This window comes from Amblyraja radiata, chromosome 38 (assembly GCF_010909765.2).
Source record: "Amblyraja radiata isolate CabotCenter1 chromosome 38, sAmbRad1.1.pri, whole genome shotgun sequence".
NCBI lineage: Eukaryota > Metazoa > Chordata > Chondrichthyes > Rajiformes > Rajidae > Amblyraja > Amblyraja radiata.
In genome coordinates, this window is record NC_045993.1 from 13,581,243 (window position 1) to 13,594,175 (window position 12,933).

The window sequence follows — 12,933 nt, forward strand, 5'->3', positions numbered from 1 at the left end:
TCAAGAAACGTCCCCACCCTTGTAGATTAGTTTAGCTTGGAGATACAGCACGGAAACAGGCCCTTCGGCCCACTGAGTCGGCACTGACCAGCGATCCCCGTACACTAAACACCGTCCTACAGTAGGGACGTTTTTTTTTACATTTATACCAATCCAATTAACCTAGAAACCTGTACATCTTTGGAGTGTGGGAGGAAAACAAAAGTTTTTGGAGAAAACCCACGCGGTCAAAGGGAGAGCGTACAAACTCCTCACACACAAGCACCCATAGTCAGGATCGAACCCGGGTCTCTGGCGCTGTAACTCTACCGCTGCGCCACCCAACTGCGTACAAGCAAAGGCAGACTGCCATCTGAAATATAAGGCTTTATTGACAAGGTTTCACAAAAAAAGATAAAATAAACGTGTGAGAAGTGGTACAAAAATAGTGGGCATGTTGTACTTTGTGGAGCTCTGGGTCGGTGATGGGCCGTGGGCCTGGTGTTGCCGCAGAGTGGGTTAGACAGTGTGTGTTGCACTGCCCTCAGTGGGCGGAGAAGTAGGCGGAGATTACGTCCAGCAGCTCCTGCTTCTTGCTGCCCTTTAGCCCGTACTGCCTGCACACCTCCTTCAGCTTCGGCACCGTCAGCTTGCCCAGACTCCCGCTCTTCAACAGTTCTCTGATCTCCTCCTCCCCCATCGGCGTCTCCACCTTCACCTTCTTCTCCCCTCCGCCACCCGGCTCGTCTGATGGCAGGAGACAAGGGGTTAATACAACACCAGGACCAGGACTCTGCCTCTCAGCTTGCTGCTCTCTCACCCCATCTCCACTGAACCAGACAGCAGTGCTGAACTACTGTCTATCTAGATCAGACTTGATCAGGGAGCAGTGCTGAACTACTGTCTATCTAGATCAGACTTGATCAGGGTGCAGTGCTGAACTACTGTTAACCTCACTGGTGACCCTCAGACTATCCTTGATCAGACTTTGCTGGCTTTACCTTGCACTAAACGTTATTCACTTTATTAAGTAACACTGTAAATGGCTCGATAGGGGTCTTAGAAATAGAGGAGTCAGGGGATATGGGGAGGAGGCAGGAACGGGGTACTGATTGGGGATGATCAGCCATGATCACAGTGAATGGCGGTGTTGGCTCAATGGGCCGAATGGCCTCCTCCTGCACCTACTGTCTATTGATTGTAATCATGTATTGTCTTTCCGTTGACTGGTTAGCACACAACAAAAGCCTTTCACTGTACACGATCAATAAACTAAACTGAACTGAAACTTCCAATCAACCCCAGAAAAGGACACAAAGTGCTGGTGTAACTCAGCGGGGTCAGTGAGCATCTCTGGAGAATGTGGATAGGTTACATATCAGGTTGGGACCCTTCATCAGATGGACAAAACCGTCATCTGAAACCTTTGTCTGAAGAAGTGTCCCGATCTGAAACGTCACCTATTTATGTCCTCCGCAATTGCTGCCTGACCCGCTAAGTTACTCCAGTACTTTTGTCTTTTAGCGTAAACCAGCATCTGCAGTTCCTGTGTCTTCTTCCTCTCTCATTTCCTTTAATCGCAAGAATGTATAATGTGGATAAATGTGAGGTTATCCACTTTGGTGACAAGAACAAGAAGGCAGATTATTATCTGTATGGTGGCAGATTAGAAAAAGGGGAGGTGCAACGAGACCTGGGTGTGCTTGTACATCAGTCACTGAAAGTAAGCATGCAGGTACAGCAGGCAGTGAAGAAAGTTAATGGCATGTTGGCCTGCAGTTGTACATGGCCCTGGTGACACCGCACCTGGAGTATTGTATGCAATTTTGGTCTCCTAATTTGAGGAAGGACATTCTTGCTATTGAGGGAGTGCAGCGTAGGTTCACCAGGTTAATTCCAAGGATGGCGGGACTGACATATGATGAAAGAATGGGTCGACTGGGCTTGTATTCACTGGAATTTAGAAGGATGAGAGGATATCTTATAGAAACATATAAAATTCTTATAGGGTTGGACAGGCTAGATGCAGGAAAAATGTTCCCGATGTTGGGGGAGTCCAGAACCAGGGGTCACAGTTTAAGAATAAGGGGTAGGCCATTTAGGACTGAGATGAGGAAAAACATTTTCACCCAGAGAGTTGTGAGTCTGTGGAATTCTCTGCCACAGAAGGCAGTGGAGGCCAATTCACTGGATGTTTTCAAGAGAGTTAGATTTAGCTCTTAAGGCTAACGGAATCAAGGGATATGGGGAGAAAGCAGGAACGGGGTACTGATTTTAGATGACTAGTCATGATCATATTGAATGGTGGTGCTGGCTTGAAGGGCCAAATGGCCTATTTATCTATGTTTTTTATAGAAACATAGAAACATAGAAAGTAGGTGCGAGAGTAGACCACCAGGTCCGTCGAGCCCGCACCGCCATTCGCTCATGGCTGAACACTAAACAGACACACTTACCCACAAACAGTAGACACAAGACACAGAACACAAGACACTACCCTCCCCTTTATACCGCTATCACCCCTCTCCACCCCAAGAACCTCGCGATCTCCTGGGGGAGGCAAAAAACCGGATAAAAACCCAGGTCCAATTCGGGAAAAAAATCCGGGAAATTCCTCTCCGACCCCAATCCAGGCGATCGACACTTGTCCAGGAGATCACTCAGGTCTTACTATACTAACCATACCTAGGTCCATATCCCTGCCCTCTCCCCGTAGCCCCTTATCCCCTTGGCAGCTAAAAAACCATCTATTTTAGTCTTAAATATATTTAAAGTTTCTGCTTCCACTGCTCCCTGGGGCAGTGAATTCCATAAATTAACCACCCTCTGGGTGAAGAAGTTCTTCCTCATCTCAGTTTTAAAAGAGCCCCCCCTTATTCTGCAACTATGTCCCCTAGTTCTAGTTTCCCCGATCATTGGGAACATCCTCGGTGCATCCACCCGATCAAGGCCCCTCACGATCTTATATGTTTCAATGAGATCGCCTCTCATTCTTCTAAACTCCAAAGAGTAGAGTTCCAGCCTACTTAACCTTTCCTCATATGTCAATCCCCTCATTGCAGGAATTAATCTTGTAAACCTTCGCTGCACTGCCTCCAGGGCTAGTACATCCTTTCTTAAGTATGGACCCCAGAACTGTACACAGTATTCCAAATGTGGTCTCACTAATACTGTGTACAGCTGCAGCAAGACCTCCGTGTTTTTATACTCAATCCCCCTAGCAATAAAGGCCAAAACTCCATTGGCCTTCCTGATTGCTTGCTGCACCTGCATACTAACTTTTAGTGATTCATGTACTAATACCCCTAGATCCCTTTGCGTTGCATTACAACGCAGCTCCTCCTCATTTAGAAAATAACTTGCCCTATCATTTTTTTTCCCAAAGTGAATGACTTCACATTTATTAGTATTAAATTTCATCTGCCAAGTTGTTGCCCACTCACCTAGCTTATCTATATCCTTTTGCAGACTCTTCCTATCCTCCTCATCCCCTACTTTTCCTCCCATTTTTGTATCGTCCGCAAATTTTGATATATTACACTTGGTTCCCTCCTCCAAATCATTTATATAAATTGTGAACAACTGGGGTCCCAGCACCGACCCTTGCGGAACCCCGCTAGTTACCGGTTGCCATCCCGAGTATGAACCATTTATCCCCACTCTCTGCTTCCTATTTGTTAGCCAATCCTCTACCCATGCTAATATATTACCCCCAATCCCATAATTTTTTATTTTTAGCAATAGTCTCTTATGTGGCACCTTGTCAAAAGCCTTTTGGAAGTCCAAGTATACCACATCCACCGGTTCCCCTTTATCCACCCGGGTTGTTACTTCCTCAAAGAATTCGAGCAGATTCGTTAAACAGGACTTCCCCTTCACAAAACCATGCTGGTTCTGTCCGATGAAGTCATGTTTATCCAAGTGCCCCGTTAGTGTTTCTTTAATAATTGTCTCTAACATTTTACCCACCACCGATGTTAGACTAACCGGTCTATAGTTACCCGCCTTCTGTTTACTTCCTTTTTTAAATATAGGTGTTACATTGGCCATTTTCCAATCCACTGGGACCGTTCCTGCCTCCAGGGAGTTTTGGAAAATTATCACCAATGCATCCACAATCCCCACCGCTATCTCCCTCAAGACCCTTGGATGTAATCCATCAGGCCCAGGGGATTTATCCTCCTTCAGTCTCATTAATTTCCCTAATACCACCTCCTTGGTGATCTTAATAGTATTTAGCTCCTCCATTCCTACCGCCCCCTGTTTATCCAGCGTTGGAATATTTTTTGTGTCTTCTATGGTGAAGACTGATACAAAATACTCGTTTAATGCCTTTGCCATTTCCATGTTCCCCACCAACAACTCTCCAGTCTCACCCTCCAATGGACCAACGTTCACCTTAGCCACCCTTTTTCTTTTTATATAGCTATAAAAACTCTTACTATTAGTTTTTATGTTGTTCGCTAAATTCCTTTCATAGTCTATTTTCCCCGTCTTAATTAATCTCTTAGTTATTTTTTGCTGACCTTTAAATGCTTCCCAATCCTCTACCCTCCCACTATCTCTGGCTACCTTATATGCCCTTGCCTTCAGCCGAATACTATCCTTTATAGTTTTACTGAGCCATGGCTGACTGTTCTTACCCTTACCCCTTTTTTTCTTCATAGGAATAAATTTTTCTTGAAGGTTATACAGTATACCCTTAAACGTACACCACTGCTCATGTACCGTCTTATTCTTGAGTCTGCTATCCCAGTCAACTTTGATCAGCTCAGTCCTCATACCTTCATAATCCCCCTTATTTAGACTAAGCACCCTAGCCTGAGTTTCAACCTGCTCCCCTTCTATTTGAATATGGAATTCGACCATATTGTGGTCACTTGTTCCCAACGAGTCCCTAACTAGGACATTTTTAATTAATCCTGCTTCATTACACAGGACCAGATCCAAGATTGCCTCCCCCCTTGTCGGTTCGGTGACATACTGTTCTAGGAACCCGTCTCTAATACATTCTATAAACTCTTCCTCTAGTCTACCCTGCCCAGTTTGGTTTGCCCAATTAATATGAAAATTGAAGTCCCCCATGATTACAGCAGTTCCCTTTTTACATGCGTCAACTATTTGCAGATTTATGTTCTGACTAACTATGTTCTATGTTCTGACTGACTATGTTCTATGTTTTGAAAACAAGTTATGTTATTACAAGTTATAGGTGAATACAAGTGAGGGGTGGTGGTGGGGGTTTGAATAGTAGGTGGATGAAGGGCTGAAGGGCCTTTTTGCATTCTGTTTCCATGCTGCTCCGAGCATGGGTGTGTGGTAATATTTACCATTCAACTAAGATTGCTGCTGGTTTCTGGTTCCTTTGAGATCTTGTGTGTGACAATAGACAATGGACAATGTGTGTGTGAGAGAGAGAGAGAGAGAGAGAGAGAGAGAGAGAGTGACCATCACGTTTGTACTGTGCGGTAAGAGCTGCCGCGCCTCAGCCGTTGCCAAAGGCACGGTGGTGAAGGGCACTGGGGAAATGTGACTTTATTTTGTTGCTCAGCTGCCAGGGGTGCTGAGTGTGTGTGTGAGAGAGAGAGAGAGAGTGCGAGCTAGGGAGTGTGTGAGAGAGTGTGTGTGTGTGAGAGTGTGTGTGTGTGTGAGAGTGTGTGTGAGAGTGTGTGAGTGTGTGTGAGAGAGTGTGAGAGTGTGTGTGTGAGAGTGTGTGTGAGAGTGTGTGTGTGTGAGAGTGTGTGTGTGTGAGAGTGTGTGTGAGTGTGTGTGAGAGTGTGTGTGAGAGTGTGTGTGAGTGTGTGTGTGAGAGTGTGTGTGAGAGTGTGTGTGAGTGTGTGAGAGTGTGTGTGTGTGTGTGTGAGAGTGTGTGTGAGTGTGTGTGAGAGTGTGTGTGAGAGTGTGTGTGAGTGTGTGTGTGAGAGTGTGTGTGAGAGTGTGTGTGAGTGTGAGAGTGTGTGTGTGAGAGAGAGTGTGCGAGAGAGAGAATGAGAGTGTGAGAAAGAGTATAATAGTGTAAGTGCGAGTGTGTGTGAGAGTGTGTGAGTGCAAGAGTGTGAGAGCATGAGAGAATGTGAGTGTGAGAGTGTGTGTGTGTGTGTGTGTGTGTGTCTGTGAGTGTGTGAGTGAGAATGCATGTGAGAATGCGTGCGTGTGTGAGTGTGACAGTGCATGTGCATGTGAGTGTGAGTGTGCTCCCATTGCAAGCTGCCCGTGGAGCAGAGCCCCACACACTGTTTGTGGTGCACTCACACAGCTTGCGTTTCTGCTGGCCCTTTGTGTCGGGGTTGTAGTCCGGAGGGTAGACCAGGCTTGTGAACTCCTCAGCCAGCTGCCCAAGCCTCTTATCAATCACGTCGTCCTTTGGCACTGCAGGGACACAGACATCACTTGTTCCAGTTATGTGCACAATGCTGGCAACTGCAATAATCATCCTGACTCACTCTGCCCCACACATCACTGTCAACGTCTGTGTGTACATGCATGTCTCTTTGTATATGGGTCTCTCAATATATATGTGTTTGTGCATGTACCTTGTGTGTGCATGTATGTATGTGCGTGGCTCCTGTGTGTGTGTATATGTGCTTGTGTACATGTGTGTGTGTGCACCCCGTATATGTGCACCCTGTGTGTGTTGTACGAGTGTGTGGGTGTTTATGTATGTACCCCCGGTGTGCGTGTATGTGTGTGTTTGTGCTGTGTGTGTGTGCATGTGCCCCATGAGCGTGTGTCTGTCTGTGTGTTTATGTGTGAGTGAGTGTGAGTGTGTGTATGTGTGCGCGTGTGGTGTGTGTGTATATGTGTGTGTGTATACGTGTGCGTGTGCGTGAGTGTGTGGTGTGTGTGTGTGAGTGGTGTGTGTGAGAGTGTGTGTGTGCGTGTGTGTGTATGTGTGAGTGGTGTGTGTGTGTGAGTGTGTCTATGTGTGTGTGCGTGTGTATGTGTGTGTGTGTGTGTGTGTGCGTGTGTATGTGCGTGCGTGTGTGTGTGTGTGTGTGTGTGCGTGCGTGTGTGTGTGTCCACACCCAGTGGTTCTTGCATATTCCTTGACCTCCGTCCCCTATGATCTCTCGTTTTCACACCTTACCCTTCCATATCTGTGTCTCCCTCCCCCCGTCTCTCATTCTGAAGGGTCTCAACGCGAAACGTCACCCGTTCCTTCTCTCCAGAGACGTTGCCTGTCCCGCTGAGTTACTCCAGCATTTTGCGTCTATCTGCGGTTTAAACCAGCATCTGCAGTTCCTTCCTGCAGCTGTAACCAGTAGCCAGGCCTAGCCCAGACTGACGGAGACCGGGACTGCCTCGAATGCTCCCTCAGCGTCACGTTTCCCTCTTCCCACAACTCACGAGTCAGATCCTCCATTTCTTCCGGTTCATTCAGGTCGAGCGCCAGGGCCTCCAGGTTGCGGAAGTGCTTCTGTATGACGGGGTTCTCAAAACTCTCCGGCCTGTTGTCACAAGTTCAGAAGTTCTTAAATTGTAGGAGCAGATTAGGGCATTCTGCCATTAGATCTACTCCGCTAGTTAATCGTGGCTGATCTATCTCTCCCTCTCAAACTCATTCTCCTGCCTTTCCATACATTTCACCCAACAGTCCTTTCTCTTGCCTGCCGCTGCACATGGCAAACATCAGACAGTTCCCCCTTGATTCTCGGCACCCTCCCCCCCCTCACCTCTCCACTGTCATGTCCCCCTTTGTTACGTTTGTCATAAGGTTATAAGTGACAGGAGTAGAATTAGGCCATTCTGCCAACAAGTCTACTCTGCCATTCAATCATGGCTGATCTTTGGTTCCCTCATATGCTGAGAGAATGGAGCAGCTGGGCTTGTACACTCTGGAGTTTAGAAGGATGAGAGGGGATCTCATTGAAACATATAAGATTGTTAAGGGCTTGGACATGCTAGAGGCAGGAAACATGTTCCCGATGTTGGCGGAGTCCAGAACCAGGGGCCACAGTTTAAGAGTAAGGAGTAAGCCATTTAGAACGGAGACGAGGAAACACTTTTTCTCACAGAGAGTTGAGAGTCTGTGGAATTCTCTGCATCAGAGGGCGGTGGAGGCAGGTTCTCTGGATGCTTTCAAGATAGAGCTAGATAGGGCTCTTAAAAATAGCAGAGTCAGGGGATATGGGGAGAAGGCAGGAACGGGGTACTGATTGGGGATGATCAGCCATGATCACATTGAATGGCGGTGCTGGCTCGAAGGGCCAAATGGCCTACTCCTGCACCTATTGTCTATTGTCTCTCAACCCCATTCTCCTGCCTTCTCCCCATAACCCCTGACACATTTACTAATTAAGAATCCATCCATCTCTGCCTTAAAAATATCCATTGACGGCATTCCCAGCTGTCCTTGTCAATGAATTCCACAGATTCACCAGCCTCTGACTAAAGAAATTCAGTCAGAGGGTGTCCATATATCATTCCCGCCCCCTTCTCGTTTCCGGTTTACTTCCTTCTACTATGATCAGTGTGAAGAAGGGTGCCGACCGGCAATGTCACCTATCCATGTCTCCCAGAGATGCTGCCTGACCCAAAGAGTTACTCCAGCACTTTTCACAAACCAGCTTCTGCAGTTCCTTGTGATTTCGCGCAACTGCAAGCTGTTTGGGTGCATGAACTTTGCAGGCTCAACAACTGCAGTTCTAGTTACAAAGGACCCAGAGCATAAACCCGTCTTCAAAACCGTCTTCAAAGACACAGTGGACAGATTCAGAGCCGCTCGATAAAGGTATTGTCCAAAGCTCCGCTGACCTGTACTTGAAGCGGAGTTTCTGCACCACCCTCTTCATCTTCTCGATCTGATCTTGATTAGCCTTCTCACTCTTTGGAAAACTGACCTTCCTGATGTCGTCAGCAAATGGCAAGAAGGTTAGGTGGAATCCTAAGGAGGACAACAGAGATGGTTTATTGACACCAACCTGACACACCAAAAGCTTTTCACTGTACCTCAATACATGTGACAACAAAGAAACTGTAACTGTAACCAAGAACGCGTTTTACATGCTCACACTGCCCACGTGTAGGGGAGATACATGAAACTACACGGAGATACAAGGACACAAGGGTGGCACAGTGGTAAAGTTGCCACCTTACAACACCAGGGAACTGGGTTCGATTCTGACCACGAGTGCTTGTATACACAGAGCTTGTACGTTCACCTGCGTGGGTTTTCTCAGGGATCTCCGGTTTCCTCTCACACCCCAAAGACGTACAGGTTTGTAGGTTAATTAGCTTGGTATAATTGTAAATTGTCCCTTGTGTGTGTAGGATAGTGTTAGTGTGCAGGTATCGCTGGTCGGCATGGACTCGGTGGGCTGAAGGGCCTGTTTCCGCACTGTATCTCTAAACTAAACTGAACTGCAGATGTTGATTTATAAAAACAGACACAAAGTGTTGGAGTGACTCTGTGGGTCAGGCAGCATCTGTGGAGAACATGGATAGGATGGATAGGTGAGGTTTCGGGCCTGGTTACTGATCTCATCTGCCTGCATGATCCATATCCCTGTCCCCAGAGCAGAAGCATCCACGTGGCGGGGGGGGGGGGGGGGGGGGGGGGGGGGCTGGAAACTGGAAGTATCCAGAGCTAATTCTGTCACCACCATCACCACTATTGCAACAAGTGATGGCTCCCACTGATTGTCGCCGGAAGCTTGTGTCCTTTTCAGGATAGACGATGACAGCGATGTCAACATTTGAAGCAGGGAAGATGGACACAAAAGAAGATCCATATCCTTCCAGGCTTTGTTTCCACTAGTGGGCATAGAATAAAAGGACGTACCTTTAGAAAGGAGATGAGGAGGAATTTCTGTAGTCAGAGGGTGATGAATCTGTGGAATCCTTCGCCACAGACAGCTGTGGAAGCCATGTCATTGAGTATTTTTAAGGTGCAGATTGACAGGTTCTTGATTAGTACGGGTGTCAGGGGTTATGGGGAGAAGACAGGAGAATGGGGTTGAGAGGGAAAGATAGATCAGCCATGATTGAATGGCGGAGTAGACTTAATGGGCTGAATGGCCTAATTCTGCTCCAGTAATTTATGGACATAAGCTGTATTTGATTTGCTTATTTGAACCTTAGAATGGATGTCAACCTTTCCACAGAAATACGGTCAAAGCTGGGATCTGGCCAAAGCAACTGACTCCCCGAATACACTCTTCCCATAAACCGCTGACCACATCGTCAGTGGGAGGGGTGGTGTGGGGATTTCTGAAAAAGATTGTGGTGTGTTTAGCCCGGGAGCTGATGTGCTGGGAAGGCAGGATGAGGGGGTGATGGCAGCATGGAGAGGGGAGCAGTGGGGATGTTGAGCAAGGTGATGAATCGATGTGTAGGAAGGAACCACAGATGCTGGTTTAAACCGAAGATAGACACACATAGCTGGAGTAACTCAGCGGGACAGGCAGCATCTCTGGAGAGAAGGTATGGGTGACGTTTCGGGTCAAGACCTTTCTTCAGACCAAAGATCCTATAGCGGAGCAAGATAGACCACTCCTGCTAAATGCAATGGGCTGACGTGTAGTATGCAACGGAGTGCAAGGTGGGCCTTTTTTTCATCCATTTCAGTAACCCGACTCGACCCGACCCGACTCGCAGTGTAATCAACGTTGCGGGGGAACAGTTTGTGTTAATAAATTATAATTCTGAAAATGAGGAGAAGATTTTTATCAAAGAACTTTGATTTTTACGAGGATGTTTCCGTAACCGGCTTCCGTTTCCGCAATAGTATCTTTGCTCCGCTACGGGATCTTTGGTGCGAAGATGGAAGCCGGTTACGGAAATGGGGCTGAAAATTACCCATGAATCTGCCCATGACCGTACTACGTCTTTTCCGTCGAGTGATCTATCTTGCTCGCTATAGGATCTTTGCTTTAGACTGGGTGTTAGGTGTAAATTCCACATGTAACAGGAAAAAGTGCCCTTTTGTTGGGCAAATAGAGGAATTGACAGGAAACAGGATGTTGAACATTTTTCAATGTTGAAGTCAGACACAAAAAGCTGGAGTGGCTCGGCAGGTCAGGCAGCATCTCTGGAGAAAAGTGATAGGTGACGTTTCAGGTCGGGAGCCTTCTTAAGACGACCCAAAACGTTACCCATTCCTTTTCTCCAGAGACGTTGCCTGACCCGCTGAGTCACTCAAGCTTTTTGTGCCCATCTTCGGTGTAAACTAGCATCTATAGTTTCTTCCTACACACATTGGTCAATGGTGGAATGGGTGGATGATATGTGTCCTTTATTGCACCCATTTGTTAGGTAAATGGGGGAATTGTTTACCAATGAGGTTAAATGTTGGTCAATGGTAAATTGTTTCAAATGTGTAAAATCTACATGTAAGCACGTGTTGTGGTACTATAAAATGCTGTAGGCGCTGTGAATCTTTGGAACACTTGGGTTCTCTCAGAATGTTTCCCAGTGTGTACTGTCAGAGACAGACATCGAGTGCTGCTGGAAGGTCATCAACTCGGTCTGCCCGAGCGTTGCTGACCACCCAGCAGAGCGAGATGTCCGTCGGGAAATGTTGCCGACTGGCCCACAGCAGACTGCAGGAGTACGTGCTGAGGGACTCACTGAAGCTTGGTGCAGCCAACGCCAAGGCTCGGTGGGGGAGGACCACAGTCTAGGGTCCTTCCGCTGCTGGACATGGGGTAAAATGATGGTTCTTGGGAACACTACCAAATATAACGTTAACAAATGTATGTATAGCCGCGGATAATGTTGGAGAAATTTTGCAATTCTTGTTTTGTACATATTTTTTATCCTGAATAAAGTTTATTTGATTATTTTTTAAAAGTACTGTTAAAGCCTTGAATAAAGCGACATTTGAGAAACTCACCACTGCTCTACGAGATGTTCCATGTGTCTGTCCCTATCCGAGCCGTAATTAAGCGGGCAACTGGGCCAACATGAAGCCAGACATGGTGCAGCTGAAACACTAAATTTCCCCCAACAAGGGGTATCACAGGCCTTTGGGGTGGGAGGTGGCCACCGATACGCCTCCACTGAAAATATCTCCACTTAAATCTGTGGGGACATCTGTACTGGAGAAGCTACAATGGACATCATCAGAGACTGATGGAAACAAACAGGGCACTATTCAGTAGTGTTCTCTCTTGTGATTTGGACCATATTTATTCCTAATTCAACATCACCGGGAAAAAACACAAATAACTCCTTCACCATCCCATGGTTGTTTGAGGGAGCTTCCTTAGTGCATAATTACTGCATTCCTTCAATACTCGGAGTCCACTAGTTCAAGGAGTAGAAATAAGCCATTTGGCCGGTCGAGTCCACTCCGACGTTCAATCATGGCTGATCTCTGCCTCCTAATCCCACTACATAGAAACATAGAAAATAGGTGCAGGAGGCCATTCGGCCCTTCAAGCCAGCACCGCCATTCATTGTGATCATGGCTGATCGTCCCCTATCAATAACCCGTGCCTGCCTTCTCCCCATATCCCTTGACTCCACTAGCCTCTAGAGCTCTATCTAACTCTCTCTTAAATCCATCCAGTGACTTGGCCTCCACTGCCCTCTGTGGCAGGGAATTCCATAAATTCACAACTCTCTGGATGAAAAAGTTTTTTCTCACCTCAGTCTTAAATGACCTCCCCTTTATTCTAAGTGTGGCCCCTGGTCCTGGACCAGCCCAACATTGGGAACATTTTTCCTGCATCTAGCTTGTCCAGTCCTTTTATAATTTTATATGTTTCTATAAGATCCAGTGAATACAAGCCTAGTCTTTTCAATCTTTCCTCATATGACAGTCCTGCCATCCCAGGGATCAATCTCGTGAACCTACGCTGCACTGCCTCAATCACAAGGATGTCGTTCCTCAAATTAGGAGACCAAAACTGTACACAATACTCCAGATGTGGTCTCACCAGAGCCCTATACAACTGCAGAAGAACCTCTTTACTCCTATACTGAAATTCTCTTGTTATGAAGGCCAACATT

At 46.8% G+C, this 12,933-nt stretch overlaps 1 protein-coding gene across 2 annotated transcripts in view; it reads right to left on the minus strand.

The window, feature by feature from the left end:
• Positions 1-351: 351 nt before the first annotated feature.
• The window catches only part of xrcc6 (X-ray repair cross complementing 6), a 33,959-nt gene continuing 21,377 nt past the window's right edge, over positions 352-12,933 (minus strand). Inside the window, exons 10-13 of one of the 2 annotated variants that reach the window (XM_033013551.1) lie at positions 8,734-8,863; positions 7,327-7,427; positions 6,232-6,348; positions 352-726 (exon numbers count right to left, since the gene is read on the minus strand). In XM_033013551.1, coding sequence (XP_032869442.1) covers positions 524-726; positions 6,232-6,348; positions 7,327-7,427; positions 8,734-8,863 — 551 coding nt within the window. In that variant the 3' untranslated portion in view covers positions 352-523. The remainder of the gene's footprint in view (positions 727-6,231; positions 6,349-7,326; positions 7,428-8,733; positions 8,864-12,933) is intronic. The other variant, XM_033013553.1, reaches the window with a different exon arrangement.